Genomic DNA, 26,118 nt, shown 5'->3' on the forward strand with positions numbered 1-26,118 from the left:
AGGAGCAGGAAGGCTAGCAAACAGTTTGACCAAGAAACAATGACAGATTTGATTAGATAACCAAAATATTCTCAAAAGGTTTTCTGGGAAATGAACCCACCACTGAAGGACTTTAGTGTGAAATATTTGAGCTCAATTCATAATGAACTTACCTCCCAGCCAAGGGCAGGTTGCACCTCAAAAAGGATTTTAGATGTACACTCTGTTAACAAGGTGCCCAGTGCAAGACAGCAAGAACTTCAGTTGAATCTTCACAGGTCCTCCATTTCTGCCAGTGCCCAGTTGCCAGAGACTACCAGAAGCACAACTATAATTAGCAGGTTGAGTTTGTTGCTCAGTTGCAGCATAGGAGATCACATACCTTGGGGTTCTTAGGACTTCTCAGTAAGAGGGTGTTAGAAAGGGCTTAGAGGATTTGGCTTGTGTTAGGTGACTTTAGGAAGGATTTGTGGAAGTGGGGTTTGCTCAGGACTGGTGATATCAGTAAGCAGGGAAAACTGTGATTGTATATATATTTTTTTAAGTTTATTCTCTTTTAATAAGAATACCCACCCAACATGAGGCTCTACACCCAACATGAGGTTCGAACTCGTTCATGATCAAGAGTCGTGTGCTCTTTTTACTGAGCCAGCCTGACACCCCTGTGATTGTGTATCTTAACAAATATCTAGGATTGCAGACTAATGTGAACCTAAAGCAGCAGTGACTTTTATTAACTAGAGAGGGGAATGTTTGATTTTTTCGTGATTGCACAATGACCTTGTTTTTGGCTCTGCTGAAACAAAATTATGTGTTTTGTCTCAGACCATTGTGACCTGGTCTGATGTTGGTGTTCTGTGTGATTATGTCCAACATAAAGCACCAGGATCTAGCTGTGAACACCAGGCCCATTCCTAAGTGTCAGTGTCAGGCCAGTTCCTGGATGTTAGGGGCTGCTTTTCTATTTGTCAGTTGAATGGGATAAAATCTGTATAACATTTGGAAGAATGGCTGGCATGTGGTAAATGTTCAGTAGCGGATGGCAACTGTAGTTATTTTTCACCACCAGGAGAGTTTTTGTGTCTTGGGTAGCAGCAAAAAACTGGAATCCGTTTGATGCAACAGAAGCTATCATACAGTACTTACTGGTGGAAGAGAACAGAATCTCTCCATAAGATAACCCCTACCATGGAAAGCTGGATTGTCTCTGTAACAATCTGCTTTACTTTTTCATAGGGTGAGAAGGTTCTTTCTGTTCAGAATTCTTAGCCTTCATTACCACTGCAAGCAGAATCGCTATAGTATAGAAAGAAAACTCCATCTTAAGAATTCAAGAAATAATTCAAGAAATAATTCAAGAAACAGGGACACCTGGGTGGCTCAGTTAAGCATCTCTCTTTTGATTTTGGCTCAGGTCATGATCTCACAGTTGTGAGATCAAGCCTTGCATCAGGCTCCATGCTCAGAGTGGGATTGTCTCTCTCTCTCTCTTTCTCTCTCTCTCAGCCCCTCCCCCACTCACCATAAATAAATAAATAAATAAATAAATAAATAAATAAATAAATAGAATAATTTTTAAAAACATAATTTATGAAACATCACCATACTTCAAGGAAAGTAATATTGCACGTATATTCTGTTGTTAAATTGATTCAATTAAATTCCAGTTCATATGATTACTTGTGTTATCACTGGCAGAAACTTTAACCTCAGGAAAAAGATTTTTGTCAATAGTTACATAAGTGATACAGCACTATTTATGTGTCAACAGTATAGATAGAATTCTTAAAGTGTGCTTTAACTCTTCATTTAACTTGTGGTAGTTTTTATTTTTATCTTTTAGTGTATTAATAACCATGGGCAAGAGGACAATGTCCTCTGTTTTAAGAGGAAACATCTACTAGATGTATCTTATACTGCATTTTAGTTCTTTTTGACCAGCATTTTAAGCAAACTCTTGACAATGCTAGAATCACTCCAGAGCAGAGTGGGTTTTATTTCCACCTCACCAAGACTGCACTACCTCCTAGAAGTAGTGTAATCTGATTGTGAGGAGCAAATGTCAGATCAGTCTTCCTGACTTGCCCTAGTCACAACCTCCAGTCTTTTTTTGCAGGTCTTTGCCTGTAACCTTTAATATTGCCAGCACTCTGAATAACTGCAGAATACTACTATAAAGTAGATTTTTCTGTGTGTGTCCATGGTGATCAGGTCCAAATACTGGGAATTTTCCAGTTTTTATCCTAGGACAGATTGAAATGTTAATGTTTAGTTCCCTTTTCTTTAAGGAAAAAGTGAGAATGGGGAAATATTGACAAGTGAACGTTTCTTAAACAGAATCAACAATATCAGGTCTCCTAAGCTGTATTAAAAACAAATCAAAAAGGGATACCTGGGTGGTCGACTTCCACTCAGGTCATGATCTCTGGGTTCATGAGTTTTGAGCCCCACATCAGGCTTGCTGCTGTCAGCGCTGTTGCTTTGTATCCCCTGTCTCCCTCTCTCTCTGCCCCTCCCCCACTTATGCATGCATGCTCTCTCAAAAATAAATCTTAAAAAAAAAAAAATCAGAAGGATTTGGAATAAGTTGGATAAGTAGGCATAAGGAAAAGCGTAAACGTCTTTGATAGTAAGGGAAAGAGAAAAAGACAAGGCAGGCACTGGGGCGCCTGGGTGGTTCAGTCATTTGAGCCTCTGACTCTTGATTTCAGCTCAGGCCATTATCTCAGGGTTGTGGAATTGAGCCCCATGTCGGGGCTGAGCATGAAACCTGCTTGAGACTCTCTTATCTGCCCCTTTACCACTCACACACCTGTGTGTGTGTGCGCGCGCGCTCTCTCTCTCTCTCTCTCTCTCTCTCTCTCTCTCTCAAAAAAAAAGAAAAGAAAAGAAAAAGAAAAAGGCATGTGCAGAAATGCTAAACACACCAGTAAGGGTGAGGTTGAGGGGTGAGGAGGAGGTGTGCAGGAAGAACATGGATACAGTTAGGGATGAATGTAAATACACATAGTCCTGTCTCCTTTCAAAAATTTTATCAGTGTATTAGAACATAGTATAATAATTGGTGTTCTTGATGATTGCTATGAGTCATCAAGAAACAAATTATATTAGTATTCTTTTTTTAAGAAGTCAAGGCAAATTGTCACAAATTTTCTAGCACAGATCCCTTACTAAAGTAAGTTTGGATGCCTCAAAAGGGATTAGGTTATATTTTTTTTTTTTGGAAAATTTTATTTAAGTGGAAAATGTATTCATTTCCTAGTAATGCCAACTAATTCAAGTGTTCCAAAGGGGAAAATTGAAGTACTGGATTCTAAGTTTTCATCAGAAGGAAATTTCATTCTATTAACAGATGATATTTATTAAATATCCACGTGTATATTGTATTATGCAAACTGTTACGATTAGTTCAGTTTAGCTTTCACTAAAATATTGCAAGCAAAAGCATGCTTGCTCTTAAAACTTCAGCAAGCTCAGGTTTTTCATTTGGTGAAACAGCATACAATAAATACATTGACAAATTCAGTCTCTGATTTGAACAGGCTAGGTTGTTTGATCTCCCCTCCCACTAAAAACAGCAATGTGGGTTTTGTTTTTTTTTCTTAAGTTACCTTGAAAGTATTTGAAAGGATAATTAGGGACCTACCAGGTTAAATTTGGGATGGAGGGAGCACAACCCAGAGAGGTAAGTGGATGTCAGAGCACTAAAACTGGTTGTTTCCTAAGACATTTGTCAGAACACAAATTGGCTTTGGTTCATCAACTAAAAGAGCAAGGCAAACAGAAGTTAAGGCCCAGACCATGTTAAAGTTGTGAAGTGTTAGAGAAGTTTCTCTACACTAAGTAGGGACCCCAAAGGACTTTCCCACTACAACTAAACCTGTTCCCCTTCCTCCAGTCTCCAGGGGACTGACTGTAGAAACAGCTGCCTTGGCAGTGAGCAAACTAGAAGATGGAAAGGAAAAGGGGTAAAAAATGTATCCCTGAGAAGTTGTAGCCAGTGACCAGCCTTCTTGCAGATTTAGATCCAGATTATTCCTTGCACCAGGAGGCCAGGGAATTTTATTGAGTTTGTTTAGTGCCCTCCAGGAACCTAGCAGAAGAAGCAAACAAAGCTTCCCTGGAACAGGGTATATGCATCTTCACCTAAGCAAATCATTCCTCTACAAGTCCTTTTCAAGGGCCGTAACCACTGTGAAAAACAACCAGGGCACACAAGGAAACACGGCAGAAAGATAACCAACAGGAAAACAAAAACAGGCAGCAGAAATAAATTGGCGTAGTTTTCACGCACAGATATAAAATAAATATGCTTACTAGGTTTAATGAAATAAACAAGCTTGAACAATAATTACAGACAACAGTATACTATAAAAAAACTTGCAGCACATTTGAGGGGATAAAATAGAACTTCTAGAAGAGAAAAAAGTAACCAAAATAATTCTGTCAACCTTTTAGCAGCAGATTGGATTTTGCAGAAGAGAGAATTGATGAATCAGAAGATAAATTTAAACAAATCACCTGAATGCTACCCAGAGAGAGACTGTATTGTATTTTAGGGTCCTCCAGAGAAACAGAACCAATAGGTATATAGGTATATAGAAGGAGATATCTTAGGAGGGACTCAGTCACGTATTTATGGTGGCTTAGTCCCACAGTCCACCATCTGCCAGCTAGACCTGGAAAGCCGGTGGTGTCATTCCAATACAAATCTTGAAAGTCTGAGAACTGGAGGGTTGATGGTATAAGTCCCAAGTCCAAAGGCCCATGAACTGGAAGTGCTGGTGTCCAAGAACAGGAGAAAATGGATACCCCAGCTCAAGGAGAGAGAGCAGATTTACTCTTCTAACTTTTTGTTCTATTCTGGCTTCAACAGATTGGATGATACCCCACCGTGGTGGAGTATCTTCTTTACTTAGTCTACCAATTCAAATGCTAGTCTTTCCAGAAATGTTCTTAACAGACACACCCAGGAATAACGGTTTACCAGCTATCTAGGCATCCCTTAGCCCAGTAAAGTTGATAGACAAAATTAACCTTCACAGTGACAATGGTAGAAACTACACTGGAGAAGAGGATAAGGGTTATGGAAATGCAAACAGAGGTTTGATGACATCCTAAGAAGAGAAGAGAGAATGAGAATTTTCTAAAATTGATGAAAGACATCAATCCATAGATTCGAGGCCAGCAAATCTCAAATAGGAACAATAAAAATACAAACCTAGACATATTACAGACAAAATTTAGAAAATAATAAGACAAAACAAGACATTATCTTCAGAAGTATGACGTTTTAATAGCATCAGAAACCAGTGAGATAATATCCTCAGTGTGCTAAAAGAAAATAACGGCCGGTCTAGATGTCTACACACAGTAAAAATAGCTCTTGACAATGAAACTGAAATAATAGATATTTTCAAAGAAACAGAAACAGGATTCATCAGCAAAACCTCACAAAAGAAAATTCTTAAGGACAGACTTCAGGCAGACACAAAGTGAACACAGATGGAAGGTCTAATATTAGAAGAAATGAAGAGTGAAGGAAGAAGTGAAGTGAATGGACAAATGTAGGTAAATGCTGCTTGCATAAAAGAGTAACAATAATTTATTGAATCTTATTATTGAATCTCAATAATTCATAAGTTGCAGAATAAGATTGTGTGGAAATTGGATTTAAACTGTCCTAAGATCCTTAATGTTCAAAAGTTTTGTTTAACTGAGACTTTGATAATTATGTGTCTAATTTCTAAAGTAACCAGTAAAAAAGGGGGAAGGATTATGTAATTTCCAAACTAATAGAGAGGGGGGAATAGAATGATTATTAACCATTTATGTTTAGCAAGCTCATTTTAAAATGTATAGAGAAATGCAAAGGGCCAAGAACAGCCAAGTTATTCAGGAAGCAAATGAACAAGATGAGAAGACTTGCTGGTCTACCTGATACCAAGATTTAAAAATCTCTAGTAACTAAAGATTGGCATTAATATAAGTTGAGACAAACAGATGGGACTAATAGAGAACCTGGAAACAGACCCATGCATGAGAGCACTTAGAGCACTGCAGAGCATGAGAGCACTTAGAGCACTGCAGAGCAGAGAAGAAAAGACAGACTTCAATAAATGTGGTTGATTATGAAATCAGCTCCAAGTGGATTAAAGAAAAGATCTAGGGGCACCTGGGTGACTCAGTCCGTTGTGTCCAACTCTTGATTTCGGCTCAGGTTATGATCTTACAGTTTGTGAGATCGAGTCTGTGAGATCTACATGGACAGTGCCGAAACTGCTTTGGATTCTCTTGCTCTCTGCCCCCACCCCCCCCACACACACTCTCACACTTGCTTTCTCTCAAAATAAATAAACTTAAAAAAAAAATTAAAAAGACCTAAATGTCAAAGGCAAAACAAAAATTTTTCATAAGATAATTTGAAATAAGGAAGAATTTTTATTTTTATTCTTTTAAGGTTTTATTTTTAAGTAATCTCTATACCCAACATGGGACTCAAACTCACAACCCTGAGATGAAGAGTTTCTCACTCCACCAACTGAGCCAGCCAGGGGCCCCAGGACTTTTAAAAATAAGACCAAAAAGCCAGAGCCATAAAGGAAAATACTATTTTTAGGGGCACCTGGGTGGCTCAGTCAGTTAAGCGTCCACCTTTGGCTCAGGTCATGAGCTCATGGTTCACGAGTTCAAGCCACACATCAGGCTCTGTGCTGACAGCTCAGAGCTTGGAGCCTGCTTTGGATTCTGTGTCTCCCTTTCTCTCTGCCCCTCCCCTGCTCATGCTCGCTCTCTCTCAAAAATAAATAAAAACATTAAAAAATTTTTTAATGTTAAAACTCTTGACATACATAGTAATCCTATTTTTAAAAAATAATAAAAATAAAATTTAAATGTTTGGTCATCAGAAGAGTAAAAAGATAAGCCATGGTAGAGGCAAAAATATTTGTAACCTGTATTACTGAAATACGAAGGAAAAAAAAAACTCAGTAAAAAGCAAACAACTGAATAACAAGCCTCAAACAGGCATTTCACCCACTACGGGGTTCAGTATATATATGAAAAAGTGCTCAACCTCATTGGTAGTAAGGGAAATAAAACTCAAACCACAAATGAAATATTGCTACACACCCACCAAATTAGCAAAATTTTAAAAATCTGACAGTACCGTGTGTTGATGAGGTATAGAATGACCTAACTCTCATACACTGGAAATAGTGATGTAAATTTAGTACTATCACTCTGGAAAAGAGTTTAGCACTTTCTAATGAAGTCAGATAAACATAGCCTATGATCTAACAATTTCATTCCTAAGTATAGGTATCCTAGAAAAGGCATGCATGTATGTATTGTGTATTAAGTTACTTGTACAAGAATACCCACAGCAGCATTGTTCATAATAGCCTGGCACTGTCCATCATTAAGAGTGAAATGGATAGATTATGAATGTTACAAACTGTTTAAACTTCATAATACTGAAGGAAAGAGGAGATAAGAATACATATAGTGTAACTCAATTTATATAAAGCTTGCAGGCAGTAACACTAAACTGTATGTTGATGGTGAGGGTTGCCAATTACCCTTAAAGGGCATGATAGTAAATATTTTAGACTTAGCTGCCACATGGCCTCTGTCATAACTGCAGTTATTCCACTCTGCCACTGTGGTGTAAAAGCAGCCCTAGATGGTTCGTGGCTGTGTTCCAGCAAGAACCAACCTCTAGTTTATAGGTACATGTGTTGGAGATAAAATTACTTTTAAAAGGAAGAGGGACAAGGAAAAAGGGAATGAAATAATGATAAAAAAAAAAAAAAAAAAAGACAAGAGAGTGGTTACCTCTTGGAAGGGTTTGTGATTAGGGAGGGGTAAATGGGGACTTCTAGGATGCTGGCATTGTATTAGTGGAACTTGTGTGGAGGTTGCGCAAGGAGGCATTCACTTTATATCTGTCTTTTTAATTCTACATAAAATTTCTATGTACAATAAGTCCTATGTCACAATAAAGTTTTCAAAAATAAAAATAGTACTTCCTTAAATGATTGTTATAAGATTATTTAATTTTATGTGAATTTTTGTTTACATTTGAATTTGCTTGTTTCTGAAATTTCTATCAAAGAAACACTCCTAAAAGAATTTAAATAGTAATATAAGACTGTTGTCTTACATACAGTTTCTTTTTAAAGATTTCTTTATATTCTTTGTTTTATGGGCTTGGAGATACAGATTGCAGTTAATAGCTTGGCTTATATATACCAAAGTATTGACTGCTATCCCTTTTTTTTTCCTTTTATTCACAGGTTCGGTAGATGAAGGTGTCACTGAAGGGTTACCTACGCTTCAAAACACTTCTAGCACTAATGCTCATGCAGATGATGATGATCGGTTAGTACCAACATAGTCTGTCATTTTCTATAAAGGGGTGTACTTGCGAGGCACCTGGTTGGCTCCGTTGGTTAAGTGTCATACAAGCTGAGGTCATGACCTCACAGTCATGGGATCAAGCTCCAAGTCTGCCTCCATGTTGAGCATGGAACCTGCTTGGGATTCTCTCCCTCCCTCTCCACCTCCCCCACCCCCTTGCACATGCTCTTTCTTGGTCTCTCTCTTTCTCTCTCTGTCTCTCAAAAATAAAATAAACTTTAAAAGGGGGGGGGATATACTTGCAACTGTAAATTCAAACATTTTAACTTGGAATTACGTAAGTAGTTTATTGGGTACCTCATTTTCTCTTTCAGAGTAAAGAGGTAGCATTATTACGTCATAAAGTAGACCACCTATACAAGGTTTATTCGGCATTTTAAAACTGCTCAGGCCCATCATTTTTAAATAGTATCTATATCTAGTATCTATCTAAATAATGATCACTTTTAAGTAGTTTTTTAAATTTTTTTTTACATTTATTTTTTTTGAGAGACAGAGCACAAGTGGGGGAGGGGCAGACAGAGCATCAGACACAGAATCTAAAGCAGGCTCCAGGCTCTTGAGTTGTCAGTACAGAGCCTGACATGGGGCTCAAACCCACAAACCATGAGATCATGACCTGAGCCGAAGTTGGACACCCAACCAACTGAGTCACCCAGGCACCCCAAATAGTATTTTAAATAGTATCTAAGGGTTGGTGAACTGTGAACTGTGGGCCAATTCCAATTTACCACCTTTATTTGTAAATCAGGTGTTCCAATATAGCCGTGCTCATTTGTTTACGTATTGTCTGGATAGCAGAGTTGAATAGTTGAAACAGAGATCATGTGGTGTGCAAAGTGAAAAATATTTACTGTTTGCCCTACTACAGAAAAAGTTTGCCAAATCCTCGTCTCTTTGCCCATAAATCCCAGGTCATTATCTTAGAGTTGTCCCTCTCTGCTTCGTATCTATCTCCACATAGATATATAAGGGCATTTCAGACTTAACATGGCCAAGACCTCTAACTCCCCTTCTAAACCTCGCTTATCCAGTCATACCCATCTCTAAAGAGCATCATCATCAGTTAAATGAACAAAAGGACAACATTGAGAGAGAACTATTAGGAACTGCTTGGTATATGGTATGTTTGGGGAATATGAGAAGAAATGAGGCTGGAAAAGTACACAACCCAGAACATGAGGAGGTTTGTATGCCTTGCAGAGGTGTTCAGACTTTATTCTGAAGGTAACAGCCATTGCAGGATTTTAAAATGGGTGTTGATTTAATCAGAGAGATCACTGTGAAACAGAAGGATGTATTGGAGGGGTTGGGGGCTAAAGAGAGGGAGTTATTAATTCAACCTTGTGTTGATGAGGGCCTAAATTAAAGCAGTAGTAGGAAGGAAAAGATTAAAGAGATTAAGAATTTCTAAGGTAAAACCATTTATGATACATTCTGTGATAGTATGTCCTTAGGATGTTGGACATTCTGGACAATTCAACATTGTTTTTCATATTGCTATAAATGGAACTTTTAACAGTTAAACTCTCAAAAAGTCATTTTTTTCTTTTGTTCATTAAAGTTGTGCAGGAATGTTTATTCAACTTAAAAATCAGAATCTTCCTCCCTCCTTTGGTCTTTTTTTAGATTGGAAAATGTTCAGTATCCCTACCAACTCTACATAGCTCCTTCTACCAGCAGTACGGAACGACCAAGTCCAAACGGTCCAGATAGACCTTTTCAGTGTCCAACTTGTGGGGTACGATTCACCCGTATTCAGAACCTAAAACAGCACATGCTCATCCACTCAGGTAATGTCGTCTTCCCTACTGTTGCATAAATGAGTACTTGAAACATTACATTTGGAATCTCAGTTAAAAATAGAAAACAGATGTTTTTGAGTTTAAAAAATATGTCTCTGAGAAATCAGATAAGCCTAAGTCTGTTGGTAAAATGGTACAGTGTCAGAAAGCTATTTGTTTAATACATTTGCCACAGGCATAAGTATTCAGATTAAAACTCGGTGGGGTGTATGTGCAGACATAAATGAAAGGCACTGGGTATATTAGGTGTGTGTATATATGTGTGATAGAGAAGCACAGGTACAGATGGTAGAGCAAATGGAATTAAAAGGGTATTTATTGCTGTTCTTTGTACTATTCTTGTAACTACTCTTTATGAATGGAATTATTTCCAAATAAGAAGTGTTTTTAGAAATTTACATTTAATTATTTAAAATTTAATTTTAATTCTGCTATCCTAAATTTCTCTGTGCCCTGACTAATCAGCTTTGCAGCATTTTTTAGGATAAAAGATTTTAAATAAATTACATGTAAAACATTTGAAATTTAAGTTCAGTGATCACAAAAAGGCAACAAAATTCTTGTGGGTACACCTCTGATGAGTATAGGAAATCTTTGCTCCTGTTTTCAGCTGTGTTGTCATCTTGCTTTCCTCTTCTGTAGATAGGTCTAATAGTCCCTGAGCTAATATCAGTTCCCTATGACTTAAATCAACAGATTGTATTTTGAAGGTTTTTAATTTTTTTTTTTGCTAAAACTATGATAATTGAAGAGATAATTAATATACTTCATAATTCACATATTAGTTTCTACATATTTTTTCTATCACTTTACATAATATGCCCATAAATCCAATTCACCAAATGATAGTTCTAGCATTATTATGTTCAGAGATGTTTCTTCTCATTTCTCAGGTAATGAAGAGTAGGTACATTTTCACATCTTTTCAATATAAACTTGACTACTTTAATGAAATGATGTTTTATGGGGATTTGATTCTGTTTAAATATTGTGGTTATGTTTTGAAGTCTGTAAAATAGATGATTTAGAAGAATTTTCAGAAATCAACTTGAGTATAAACTAGTTCACCTCTCCTTCTAATGCCTTTTTTTTTTTTTTTTAAAGCCCTAGTGACTTTTCAAATGTTCTGTACCTTTTCTGAGATGTTGAATTGGAATCCATTTTTGCTGGTGATTTTTGCCTTTTTAAATTGCCTATTGCTACAAAATTGTAGCTCAGAAATTTGTGAGGTTTGTGACCTTTCACTTTACTTTGTTTTTAGATAATACTTTGTTCTGCCTTATTTTGTAGGAATTAAACCATTTCAGTGTGACCGCTGTGGGAAAAAGTTCACCAGGGCTTACTCGCTAAAGATGCATCGCCTAAAGCATGAAGGTAAACGCTGTTTCCGGTGCCAGATATGTAGTGCCACTTTCACTTCCTTCGGGGAATATAAACACCACATGAGGGTTTCCCGGCACATTATCCGCAAGCCTCGGATTTACGAGTGCAAAACATGTGGCGCCATGTTCACCAACTCTGGAAATTTAATCGTGCACCTGAGGAGTCTGAACCATGAAGCGTCAGAGCTAGCAAACTACTTCCAGAGCAGGTGAGGCGCACAACAAAAACGAGCCAGGAAAACCGCTTACTAAACTCTCTTTCCCTGCTGTCGGGGCGGCCTGCTATGCTTATCAGGTTGCTGGCTACTCAGTCACGTTCCTTTTAAATTTCCACTGTCCATACTCTCATCTCCTGATCTGATACAATTTTGCTGGATCTTCGAGGTATATACAATTATAAATATTTTTCTAGTTGGTATTGGAAATTTTTCCCTGCAGAAGTAGACTACTTACCTCTTGCTTTGTCTTTTTTGTTTCTTGGGTTTTAGTTTTTTGTATTTTCAATAATTAAGCTTAAAGTAATATAGACCTTATTGGAAAATTTACCGTGTTAGATGATTCTTAGTGGTATTGGATTAATTCAGACTCTTCGGATGTCAAAACTTTTGACCACTTCTCTTTTTTTTTTAATTCTATATAAAGGGATATATATTTACCAATAAAGAAAAGAACTTCAACAGCAACTATAATGGATATGATTATTTTCAATTAAATTTCCTTTTTCTTTCAATTTAAAGCTCATGCTTTTCACTAATAATTTATGATAGAATTCCTTTCTGATTTATAGAGTATCTAAGGAAGTCAGGTTTTAGTTCTGACTCTACCACTAACTAGTATTATGACTGAACATGTCTCTTTACAAATGAAGAAGCCTGAAGCATAAAGACCGATAAAATGTAAGCTTTAAAGGTCATTTCAGAGGTCTCTAAATATAAAACTCTGTTGTCTTTTTTTAATACTTTATCAAAAATGTACATCTGTAGGAATCCTTAATTTTTTATAAAATGAAATCTTCCTAAACTTAAATTTTAAACCATCTTTACTTCTTAAATCTTATTTTTCAATAAATTCCAAACTATTCCTGCAGATTTTTTTCCTCTTCAGACCTGACATTCATGTTGTTTACTCATGTCTGAGTGTCTGGTTGTCATCTCACGAAACCTAAATTACACATATCATATCAAACATTGTTTGTCCAGAACTAAGATAGTGTCATAGTTAACCACTTCTATTGCCTGTATCTTCCCTGTACAGAACCTTCTGTCCTCTGTTCTTCCTGTCTAACACCTGAAGACTTCTTAAAAAATAAAACATAGGACATTTTAAATTGTTTTGCAAATGAACATATTTTAATTTTTTTATTAATACTGGACAGATTATAAAACCACCTTCTTAAATGTATCAGTTATTAACATTCCTAGTAGAATGAACTTTTTAAGTCCAGCAATAAAGATTTAATTAAAGCATCTAAGAGATATTTTATGTTTGTTTTAACTACAAAAAATGTTACAGTAGAAAACTTAGTAAATGTACGAAAGTATAAAATATAAGAAATTAAAATACTTTCTGATCTCACCACTCAGGAGTAATATCCACTGTTGTTAAAATTTTGGTATATTTTACTCTCCATATTTAATAATTAAATGTTTAATCCTATCAATATAATATTAAATATTTTCAGTATTAATAAATACTTTCTTAGGACTAATATATAACTGATCTCATGGCATTCATTTTCAAATCCTACTTCAAATGGAATTTATTGTTTTCATATACTAAATCTAAAAGCAGAATACACATAAATTATTCTTTATATTTCTCTATATAGTACATTATGTATAATGTCATTTATGCATAAGGACTTAGTTTCTTAACTAACTTATATCCAGGAAGTAATAAAAAGTTAGGTTTATATACCTCTTAATTAGCATATAATCCAAGAAAAGTTAAGCATAAGTTATTCAAATGATACTTGCTTAAGTGAGCATGCTAATTGTATCTGTATACAGAAACTCTTCTACATAGAACAAGAAAGGCTGCTTAGGGGTCTAAAGTGGCAATGAAGGTGATAATTAATCCTATCTATTGATAGTAGAGTTCATATACTTTGGTTCTGATGGATGGCTTGGGTTCATATTTAGGAAAGTTTAGAAATTTGAATATCCTGAGTTATAATTAGTCAAGAACTAGAGAAATGAAAAATCCCAATCTTGTTTTACAAATCAGGTCTTTTTATTGTGGCTAATTTATTACTGGTTTGAAAATTAACTCCCTCTTTCATCCTTTGCCTCTTATCTAGTGATTTCCTAGTACCGGACTACTTAAACCAGGAGCAAGAAGAGACCCTTGTTCAATATGATCTTGGAGAACACAGTTTTGAAAGCAACTCCTCTGTTCAAATGCCTGTAATTTCACAGGTCTCCTCGACCCAGAATTGTGAAAGCACTTTCCCCTTGGGGTCTCTTGGTGGGCTGGCAGAAAAAGAGGAAGAAATGCCAGAGCAGCCAAAGACCAGTGCTTGTGCCGAGGCAACCAGAGATGACCCCCCCAAATCAGAGCTGTCTTCTATAACCATTGAGTAATTTCATGGTTTGGCTTCATTTTTGGTTTTTGGAAAGTGCCTGTGCTTGGTCTTGTACATTTAAATTTAATTTAATTTTTTAAACAAAAAAGGGTTTGGGAAAGAATTTCCCTTTTTACTTTGTAAGCCCCACAACTGATGTTTTATTTTTCATGACTGAGAGATTGCTTCTGTAAGTGCACAACAACATGATGTTGAAACATAATTGAAACTATGAGACTTAAGGAGAACCAGTTGACTTCAAGCCTGTATCAGTTTCTTCCATTGTTAAAAGCAGGCTAATGAGATCATTAGGTAAAGAAGAATTCAGATGATTGTTGACCTTCTGAGATGAAAGGGTACACCGGAAACAAATTACTGAACAGAATTTGACAGCCTGAATAGATGTTTACTCCTATACACAGGACATTGTACAATATTTTGTAAAGCCTGTTGGTTTAGGAAATATTTACGGTAAGCTTTCTTAAAAATTATTAGGGTAAATACTTCTGAAATCCAATGTATTCTTTTTTTTTTTTTTTTTAAGCTTTGTCATTTCTATTATTTTTCATGGTGAAATTTGGTGTAGGGATAGGCATTCCCTGAACTTCTTTAGTACCACTCCAAATAATCTTTCTTCTGTGAAAGAAGGCAGAGAACCATGATTGAGAATAGCCGGGCTGTGCATGAAATGACCAGGAGTGGAAAATGAAGTACATAAATCCCAACTTCATAGGAACTCTTAGTACTGCTTTTCTGACTAAAATTGTTGTTTACCTGGTCTTTGAATGTTAATGCCTGGCTAATTAGGTCATTGCCTAAATCATTTTCCCCTCTTGCCCCATGAACAGTACTCCCTCTTGCATATACTGGCATGATATTATATACAGGAAAAATATTGGAGATATTCTATATTTTATATATAGGTTTATGTATTGTTGAGGATGTTTTTATTGTGCTGATTTGGACAAAATAAAAGAATTCTCTGTTAAGGCTATGTTCTTAACCCAACTAAGATTGTTTACAAAGTTCCCTGTGTCGCTGATACATTGTTTTTGTTTGAAAATATTTTTAGACTTTGACAAGTTTATTAAAAGGATTAGTGTAGTTTTTACACAATGTAAGCAATAATGTAACAGATGAGAAAAGGCTTTAAATTGATCAACTAGGACTCATAAATCTAGGGGAAAAAACTAAGACTAAAGGAAAACTTAAAAACCTTAAATTAATATCACCTCTTTTGCTGCTAAAAAAAATGAAACTTCCTGATTTATAGTCGAAATTTATATCATACTCTGGACTGGAGTATACTTTGCATCTGGTGCCATTAAAGCATCACTGACCTTGATCCTAAATATTCATGAGTCCATGAACAATGAACTTTTGAATAACCTTTTTTCTATGTATATACCCACAGGTTAATAATTATGAAAACACCTGATTAAATTAGAAAAAGAAACTAAATAGTTTCTTATTCAAAACACAAGATCTGAATTTTGTTTGGGTGCTAGACCTTAATAATAAAATTAATTTTTTAAGTTATAGTGATTTTATTGTTTCTTTTTTTTTTAATTGGCTAATTCTGTGATTGATTTTCCTCCCACAAATGTAAAGGAAGGGAAAGTAAACTCATTGAAGATTTTTTTTCAGGTAACATTCTTTTTCCAAATTCTGTCAAGTTTTAACTTGTTTCCAACTGCTTATCTCAGTCTTGAACCTGTTTCCCCTCCCTCTGCTCCCAAACATAGGTATATTACCTACAGGAAGATCAACATACACAGGTTATACTGGGCTTCCATCATTTATGCTTCTTTACTAACAGGATTGAATTTACTTTTTGCAACAGACTGTAATACTAGTAGCAGTACTGCTGTGTCTCAGCTGGAAAAGTTAGGAATTTTTATTTTTAACGTCATACATACTCTTGAAAAATGTTATGCCGGCCAATGGATAAACCTCGGAGTTAATTTTAGAATCTTTATATGGGCAAAACAAAGAATAGGTAAAATTAATGACCAGGAATCATTGTTGCCTTCAGTTCTAAGAGTTATTTTTTATAACTAAGTAAAGGAAAAAAAAAAAGAAGTAAGGGTTAAAGAAAATAAACATGTAAGAATTGTTCGGGGATTTGTATGATTGAAAGTGTTTTAGCATATCCCCTACCTATCCTGAGAACTCTGTGTTAAGAAAGCCCACAATTTTGGCAGCTCTGAAGTATTCTGTGTTCTCAGAATGTAGGATTACCACCACTGGCTATTCTTTCCCAAATGGAAACTAGATTTTCATTGGTAATTACAAATTGCACAGATTTCCAAGTTTTATGAAAAACTTGAATATACTATGAAAATGTATACTTGGTTTATTGTCTGTACCCCAAATCTTAACAATACAGGTAACTAATTAATTAGTATTTAACATAAAATGATATAAACAAAGGCCTTTTTTCTCTGTCATTGAGGCTCTCCATTTTGCTTGATACACAATTTAAGGATTTTTAGCTTAAACTAAGCTGCAAGGGGTAATTGTATATAGTGTTATTTAGGTTTATTTAAAATTCATCTGAGAGAGGGATAATTGAATGGATAATTTTACCAGTATATATGGAAAACATTGCAAAGAGATGAAAGCCAATTCCATTATCCCATCCATTAGAAATTACCAGTATAACTAAACAAAAATTCCAGTTTAGAATACTTAAGTATAGCTGTCTTTCATAAGGCCCAAGAGGGTAATTTTGTGATATTTAAAGGGCTTAAATTTTAGGATGCAGGATAAATTGCCTTTTTAAAACCAAGAATTTTATACAAGAAAAGCATTTATTTTCCATTTTTATGCTACCAAATAGGTATGATACACTTTAGAAATGAGCAAAGATGCTTTCTATGAAACTGGGTGTTCAATCTCCTGCAGTCATTCTTTCCATTTTTAGGGGTGCATTCTAACAATGGAAACATCTAGCATGAGAATGCTTGTAATAATTCTCGAAAAAGAGATTAATATTGGGTTTTTTAAAGGTTTTTATAAACAGAAACAGATGGAGATTATCATCCATAAATATATTTAAATGAATTTTTCTTAATTTGAATTTCAAGTAATCTTAATTTTTATTTCACATAATTAGTTGCATATTTAATTATATTGCCAGTTTGTTTTTTTTTTAAGTTCTTGATTTCAGTGAGACAAAGTGTACTAAAATGTTTAAATAACCTCATTCAGTTTTATGTATTAACATTTCAGCATGTAAACCATTCCGGCTTAAGTAATTTGGTTCCGTGTTATGACACATGCTCTTTGGTTTCAAAAGCAAACAGAAAAACTTGCATTTTGTTAAAATAGTTTATCAAACGGAATGGACTAGTCAGCATGTCTAATGTAGTATCATTGTTACATTCTAACTACTGAGCCAGACTCTCCTAGTGTATAAATGATTCCCTGGGAGCCTTCGGAAGCTGTATTAACTCTTTCAGTCTTTTGTTTGCTCTCTCATTATTTTATTCTTGTACTCCATCTAAATAGAAGCCAGTTATCTTATTTAGTGGCTTTTAGTTTGAAGATTCTCAGATCAGTTTTAGTCTCTCAACTTTGTAGTCCGTGAAAAATACATTATTGTGTAAGGTAATGTCAATTCTGTGCTTTACCACATGGAGGGAATCATTGTTATTACTTGAGGAATGAACAGTCCTAAATTGTAATGCCGTAACAGAAAGGAGTTTGAGATTTGATGAATTGATGAAGAAGAGAACAAGAAACTTTGATGTGGCACTTACTCTATTGTCACTCATCTGCAAAATGTGAAGTTATAACTCTGAAATATACATCCAAATGAGGGAGAATAGTTTTCTAGATATAATATTAACTGGGGGGTGTGGGCGGGTGCTAGTAAAGTTTGTGTTTGGAAGCGACCCAAAGTTGTTAAAAGGTAATAAGTGTGATTTTCACTATAAGTTATTGACATAAGATACTTTATTTATAATATATTCAGATTTTAAAAGTAACAGAGAAGAATGTATTAGAAACTAGATTTTGTTTTCTGAAGCAGTGGAACAAAATTAAGGAGAGTTCTATTATAGTATATACACATCTATGAGGAATATTTATAGCTAAGCATACTCCTTTAGCTTTAAGCTAAAATGGTCAAAATTTAAATTTATTTTTTATTTTGCTTATGTCCACTTTTATCTTTTAGTGTCATTTTCCTTGACAGAATGTGGTGATATAGGGTATTTTTTATCTAGGAAGTCCTCAGCAAGATGAGTTTGCCAAAAGCAATAATGGTTCAGATTAAACAGTAAAGTGGAATTGAACCAGTTTCCAGGTTCAACTAAGGAACAGACACTCTGTGGATATTTCGTTTTTAGATTATAAATATGTTGAAATTTATTAATGGGAGGAAGTAAGCTTATATCAGATTATGGGATGTAGACTCTTAGTGACATCACAGTTGTACTTTTTTTTTTCATACTAAACTAATACAGTTAGATATTTCCACTACATTGTAGTGATTCTATTTTTGTGATGAGAAAAAACAATTCTGTGTCTTTACAAGTAGTCTCTGCAGAAATGTCAGGCAATGTTATTGGAGTCTCAGTTTGGCAGTATCCAAAATACAGAATCACCTCAAAGTGCTTGTGCTACTTGAAGAGAGCCTCCTCTGTGCAGGGCCCAGGCAAGCTACAGCTAATACCAGGGTACCTGTGCACATAATAGTTTACAAAGAATTTAAAAGTGGAGACCATTGATTGAAAACAATTTTTTTTTTAAAAAAATTGTTTTAACTTTAAAATCTTTAATTTCAGTTTGAAGTGCCTGGTTTATAAAATCTAATTCTTTGATTATTGCCTTTCTCTTTAAATTGACTAAGTTTGCTGATTAAACTTAAAGCCTTGGGCTCAATTGTGATGATTTATTGATAAAATTGCTGCTTGATGGTTTGAGGGGCTAGTGTCATGACTTTTATGAAATTATCCTTGTTTTCCCAAATGCTGGTCTAACTATATCCAGATTTCATAATCCAGTTAAGCTAAAAAAATCATCCTGTAATTGAATGTTCAGGTTACCAAAGTACATCACCTTCTAAGGAAGGATAAATCTTCCCTACTTGAAGAGGAGCTGGCCATCTCCCCTTAACATACATTGATTCCGTTGGCATTAGTGGAAGCTGTGTTCATTTAAAGGTGGTAAAACCTTTTGTGCAGTTCCTAGAAACCTCTGCTTTCTAGAGAGAACCTTTTCTATGATTACCTTGTAAGTGTGTTTTTTCTAAGAGCTTTGTTTTCCTTCAGTTATCAATTTAATTTTCAAGTTGATAGATGCTATGTAAAGTCTCTCATACTGAGAGTAGTCCATTAAATTATTGAAAGTTGCACTGCTTTTCATCTTTCAGGTGCCTAAAATGAATGCCACCAGGTATTTGGAAGGTGTAAGATCATAATCTTTGTTCATTTTCTTCCTTATACAAAGTGATGGCTTCTAATGCATATATTTCAAAATATTTAAAAAAAAAAAAAAAACAGCCCTCAATAGAGTAAAATTTGGTTTTGATCCAAGTCCCAATAATATGTTTGATATTTCTGTTGTTCCTGGTGCCTCCTGTTGCATCAGATAGAGATTGCCTGCCTCTTTGTATGGCACCCTTGTGGCACCTTATGTCCGATTGGAAGATAGTTTATGGCTTCTTTGTGCCTCTACTATCTTTTCAAAAGCCATTTTATAAAAATCCTAGGTAGCCTATTTTAATATTTAAATATATATATTTGTGAGATACTTTTAGAACAGACTTTTTTTTTTTACTTTGAAATTCCTGTATTCTCATTTTTAAGAGTAAATTAAAATTTTCCAAGATTAGGACTTGTCTTTTTCCACAGCAGCATAATGAGAAAGTCAGATTGAAATTGAAATTGACCATACTTCAGTGATAGAAGAAATTGATGTCTGGTTACAGGTGACAGATAAGAAGGAAAAAATTGTTTTGATGTCACAGAAATGAATTTTTAAATAAAATTGTGGTTTTGTTTCTGTAATTTCATACTTGCTGCTACAGTTGCTCAGTATTTTACAGAGCTAACATATAAATCTGGCTCTGTTTAAAAACTGGAGTACTTTCTAGTACAACCAGCCTGGGAGGAAGCTGCACCACAGTTTTCCAGTTGGGTGACTGACTGCTTTGTTTAGCTGATGCATGCTTAATATTTTCCTATAGGCCAACATCAAAGAAGCCTGGGGGAAACTTTTTTACCTTGCAGCGTTGATTCCTTTTGGGCACTGGCATTTTGTGAAACCCTTGGGGGAGGGTAATGCTGGGGCAGAAATGTGAATTATGTAGATGGGTGTTTTTATGTCTTCAGCCCTCTCCTAGAACCAGTACAACTCTCTTAACTGTGCCAGTCCCCAGTTCACCAGCTTTGTATCCACTTGTCATCTCATTTAAATATGGCTGTACTTGGTGACAGTGGCCATAGCTAATAACTTCTTGGCATGTTTGACTTTCAACAATAACAAAAATGGTTTTGGATTTTATTTCCTAAAAATGTATACAATGTCAGAACTTCACATTTTATATACTAGTATCTGGCTATTAGTATTTTACAGGAACCATAGTTCTTGGTGACTTCATATATACATATATATATATATATATATTTTTGTGACTTTTTTGTAAACTAAGTGCCGTTTCAACGTTACAATCATTTTTAGAGTTATTGTAATCAATGTGAATATCATGTTTTTTCAAATCTGTTCTGAGCCTATAGTGTTTGCTTTGTGAACATATGTGTATTGTATATATTCTGTATAGTTACATTGTACTGAAATATTAGCTTGTTTGATATAAGGAAAGTATGTATTGAGTACCTTTTTGCTAGCCTGGTTGTTTAATCTTTTTTAAAAAGGTTTAAACTTTTTTAAAAAATCTTTAAACTGGCCTTTATTACATGGTCGCAAATAAAGTTGCAGTTTAGAAGGGATGGGCAGGGAAAAATTAGTTTTGAGTGTCTTTGAATAGAAACATAAGACTAAGATTTTTTTTCTCATTAAAATATCTTATTAATGCTTTATGGAGTAAAACTTCCTGCTGTTGTTATTTATTGTTGGCTGGAAGGAAGAGTTGGTGGTGTTGGTTGAGCAACGTTAGATGAGAAAAGTCATCTGCTGAGTATGCACGGACCAGAGAATCTTAAATTAGAAGGCACACACCAGCTTCCTGGGTGAGGAAGAAGAGTTGAAGGGGCACAGATTCCACAAATACCATCCCTTAAGATTGAAAGAGATCTAAAGGAGGCTAGAGAAAGTCATCAATTCCTGGAGCTATTGAACTAGGTTCAGGATCTTGTGCAAAGCTACTTCCTGAGGGGTGGGTTGCATCTTTAGAAGTTTCCCTGAATCTTTCTGAAGTTGTACTTTTGATGAGATACCTGTTGGTAACATTTGAGTAATGTCTTACAACCAAAAAGTAGAAAACAGGTACTTGGAGGAGGGTGAGGGGAACAGCCCTTGCATAAGTAACACGCCTGTGAGAGCCTAAAGGAAGCGGTTTCTAAGTTTAGATTCATCTTGATGTGACTTTTAGTAATAATTGGACTATAGAACAAGAGTAACAGGCAAAGAAAATTATTTCACCGATGCCAAGCTACCAGGATCACTTTAGAATTCAATTCAGAGGGGCAGAGGTTAATTTTAAGAAGCACTGTCTTTTCATTCAGTGAGTGTGTTATGTTTTTAATAATTGCTTACCAAACCATTCAAAGTGAGCAAACTGTTCGGGTCCTTAGTAGCCTCAGCCACAGGAGATATACATAAATGCAAAATGTAGAAATTAAAATAATTACAAAGCTGACCTTTGAGCAATGCAGGGCTTAGAGGTGCTGACCACCACACTGTGGAAGATTCACACGTAACTTTTGAATCCCCAAAAACTGAACTAATAGCCTACTGTTGACTGGAAGTCTTATAGTCACTTAGCACATTTTTTATGTTCTATGCATTATACACTGTAGTCTTACAATAAAGTAAGCTAGAGAGCAGAAAATTTATCTGAGGATCAGGAAAAATACATTTACATTACTGTATCAAAAAAAATCACGTAAGTGGACCTGCGCAGTTTAACCCCATATTGTTGCAGGGTTATCTGTACATCCTACAGTTTGATTTGCATATGAATTACCAGAAAAAAATCCTATCAGAGAATGATACTAAATGTAATAACCAAAGATGTTTGTCTCCTCACCTGAGAGTTGTAATTAATAGTTTGGGCATTCTCTTTTGAGCAGGAATGTTTGTTCTAAGTACTCAACTAAGTTAACAAAATGTACAGGCATGAAGAGTTTAAATTGGGGAAAACTTGCTTGTAAACATCAAATCCTAAAGTTTAGTGTAATTCATTTTTTTATATGGGTAAACTTCTATACAGATGATGAAACTGAGAACAATAGGCATATTCAATCTAGAAAGAAATTGCTCATCGACAAACTGATTTGAATTGAGGTTTGAACACCCTTGGGGACAAAGGGAAAGCCAGTTGTTTTCTTAAACTGATTAATTGAATTTTCCTACAAAAAAATACTGAAATTTCTATACCTAACTCACTTTATAGATAAGTCAGCGGCTCTAGGCAGAACTGGCATTAGAATTATTTTGTAGGGCTTCTACGCGTAATCCCACACCCTTCTTAATATCCCTGCCTAATTTTTTCCACAGCTAACATTTCTGACTGCTGTTAGCTGAATGAGTCAGTCTCACTGACCAGAGATCCTGAATAGTTAGGCTTAGCAACACATCAGCACACACTCTCCAGTAAAAGGACAGCCTCAGGTGAATTTCCTCAGTGATTTTTGCTTTCTAGAGATACTCTGTTGGGAAAGTTGCTTTAGAACATAAAAAGATAACAACCAAATAAAATTTCTGCAGACCATTTTACTTTTTTTCTCAAGTTTTTATTTAAATTCCAGTTAATATACAGTCTAATACTGGTTTCAGGAGTAGAATTTAGTGATTCATGACTTACAAACAACACCCCCAGTGCTCATCACAAGTCCCCTCCTTAGTACTTATCACCCATTTAACCTATCCCCCTACCCGCCTTTCCTCCAGCAACCCTCAGTTTGGTTTTTTTTAACTAATTTATTGAAACAGTTTATATACCATAAAATGTGTCCATTTCCAGTGTACAGTTTAATTAGTTCAGTACACTTACACAGTTGTACAAACACCCCTACACTCCATTTTAGAACATATCCATCACCCCCAAAGTCTCCTGGTGCCCAGTTAAAGTCAGTCTCCACTGCCACTTCTAGTCCCATCAACCGCTGATTGACTTTGTTTCTACAGATTTTCCCTCATTGGGGATCATACACTATTTACTCTTTTATGCCCGGCTTCTTTAATTTAGCCTTTTTTGAGATTTCACCCATATTGTTTCAGGTAACAGGAGTTTGTTCCTTTTTATTGCTGAATAAGACTATTCCATTATATAGCTGCACCACATTTTTTTTTCTCCATTCATTTGTTGTTGGTGGACGGCTGGCTTCTGCCTTCGGGCTACAGTGAATAACGCAGTGAACATGGGTGTACAAATGTCTGTTTCAATCCCTGCTCTCACTTCTTTAGAGTATGTACTTAGAAGTGGAATTGACGGATCACATGGTAATTATGTGTTTAATGTTTTTGAGGAATCGCCACACCATTTTCTTTTTAATGGTCATTTGTTTTTTTATATATATTTTTTAGTGTTTTTTTAATTTAATTTACATCCAAATTAGCATATAGTGCAACATGATTTCAGGAGTAGATTCCTTAATGCCCCTTACCCATTTAGCCCCTTCCCCCCTCCCACAACCCCTCCAGCAACCCTCAGTTTGTTCTCCATATTTAGGAGTCTCTTCTGTTTTGTACCCCTCCCTGTTTTTATATTATTTTTGTTTCCCTTCCTTCCCTTATGTTCATCTGTTTTGTCTCTTAAAGTCCTCATATGTGTGAAGTCATATGATTTTTGTCTTTCTCTGACTGACTCATTTCATTTAGCATAATAACCTCCAGTTCCATCGACGTAGTTGCAAATGGCAAGATTTCATTCTTTTTGATTGCTCCATTGTATATATACAACACATCTTCTTTATCCATTCATCCATCGATGGACATTTGGGCTCTTTCCATACTTTGGCTATTGTTGATCTCAGTTTGTTTTCTATGGTTAAGAGTCTTTTCTGGTTTGCCTTTTTTTTTTTTTTTTTTTTTGCATGCCTATGTTCATCTGTTTTGTTTCTTAAATTATGCATATGAGTGAAATCATGGTATTTATCGTTCTCTAGTGGACTTACTCCACTTAGCATAATACTCTCTAGCTCCATCTGTTGTCACATAGACTATTTTAAATCTGGGGCAATCCAAGCATCAACAGTACATATAGTAGGACTTGTGTGTGTGATAACTTTTGTCCAGGAACAGACTTTTTTTCATTGAATGCAAATGAGTCTACCTTACAAGATTAATAAAAATTCCTTTTCAGTATATTTAAAGTTTATAAAATGCTAACACTTTGGGTGCCTAGCTGGTTCAGTCAGTAGAGCATGTGACTCTTGATCTCAGGGTTGTAAGTTTAAGCCCCATGTTGGGCATAGAGTTTACTAAAAAAATAATAAAATACCAGCACTTTCATGGTGTTCAAAAATCCAGTGAGATAAGCAGGATAATAATGAATCTGTGGTCCACATAGGTAGTTAGTGCCCTTCCTACCCATTACAGAAGAGCATTAGATGCACTCAGAAATCTCCAGACCACTAGAAAGGGCTGGAGCCTCAGGGGTCTTGAGTTGCTAGAGCCTTTACCTGTGGGGGGCTCTCAGACAGTGATTCGAAGAGAAGCGAGAGCTGTTCTGCCGGTTCTAGCACTGAGATTCTTTTTGGGCACTAGCATCTTGGGAGACACTCGAGGGAGGGTAATGCTGCTGGGAAATAGGAAATTATGCAGATGGGTGTTTTGTGTATTTTATGCCAAGACTTAGTTCTCTCAAAGAGAGGTGAACTTTTTCTTATGTGAAAAAAATGCATGTGACCTTGTTGTAAAGATGTGGACTAGTCCATTTTTTCTTTTATGTACTCTTACCTAGTTAATAACCTCCACTGGGTTACATTTCCCACCTCTGCTGGTAACATTTTTCTTCCCATCCCTACTGCCACTAGCTTAGTTCAAGCCTTTGTTGTTTCTGGTCTAGTAACACAAACAGCCTCCTAACTGTTCTTCCCTCTCTCCAGGCTAGCTACATCCAGTCCGTCCCTCAAATCCCTTCGATGGTCTTTCTAATCAGGCCACTGCCCTACTTCAAGCCTGCCTCCCTCTCCCTCAGACCCCCCTCCCAGCCTGCTCTGCCTGGCTGATTACAATTGGACTTTTTTTTTTTTTTTTCAACGTTTTTTATTTATTTTTGGGACAGAGAGAGACAGAGCATGAACGGGGGAGGGGCAGAGAGAGAGGGAGACACAGAATCGGAAACAGGCTCCGAGCCATCAGCCCAGAGCCCGACGCGGGGCTCGAACTCAAGGACCGCGAGATCGTGACCTGGCTGAAGTCGGACGCCCAACCGACTGCGCCACCCAGGTGCCCCACAATTGGACTTTTAAGACATGGGTCAGGCTTCACCTCTTCTAGGAACTCCCCCCTCAGTCCAGACATCAAATCCCACCCAGCTTCAGTTTGGGGTTAGAGACCTGTCTGGCTATTTCCATAGAAGATTTTGCTTAGCTCTACTAAACCATTTCTCAGTCACACTGTCCTATAAATCTTCTCATGACATAGTGGTGAGAATTAGATGAGTTATATGTAAAATGCTTAGAATGGCACTTCGCATGTAGCAACCACTTCGTAAGTCTCATCTGTTATTACAAGTGTATCTCCCGCACCTGACTGTATTCTTGACTTCAGGGACTGTCTTTGTTGTGTATTCCCTGTAGTTCCTGACACATAATAGAACTCAAAAACTCAA

At 35.9% G+C, this 26,118-nt stretch overlaps 1 protein-coding gene across 3 annotated transcripts in view; it reads left to right on the top strand.

Moving 5' to 3' along the window:
• The window catches only part of ZBTB44 (zinc finger and BTB domain containing 44), a 71,235-nt gene extending 50,036 nt beyond the window's left edge, over positions 1–21,199 (top strand). For 2 of the 3 annotated variants that reach the window (XM_053900257.1, XM_019421423.2), the window contains 4 exons: positions 8,277–8,361; positions 10,030–10,193; positions 11,496–11,796; positions 13,887–21,199. In XM_053900257.1, the coding sequence (XP_053756232.1) occupies positions 10,178–10,193; positions 11,496–11,796; positions 13,887–14,169 (600 nt within the window). In that variant the 5' untranslated portion in view covers positions 8,277–8,361; positions 10,030–10,177 and the 3' untranslated portion in view covers positions 14,170–21,199. The remainder of the gene's footprint in view (positions 1–8,276; positions 8,362–10,029; positions 10,194–11,495; positions 11,797–13,886) is intronic. The other variant, XM_019421424.2, reaches the window with a different exon arrangement.
• Positions 21,200–26,118: the final 4,919 nt, after the last annotated feature.

Source organism: Panthera pardus, unplaced genomic scaffold (genome assembly GCF_024362965.1).
Source record: "Panthera pardus isolate Hobbes unplaced genomic scaffold, ASM2436296v1 HiC_scaffold_12, whole genome shotgun sequence".
In the NCBI taxonomy this organism is placed as follows: domain Eukaryota; kingdom Metazoa; phylum Chordata; class Mammalia; order Carnivora; family Felidae; genus Panthera; species Panthera pardus.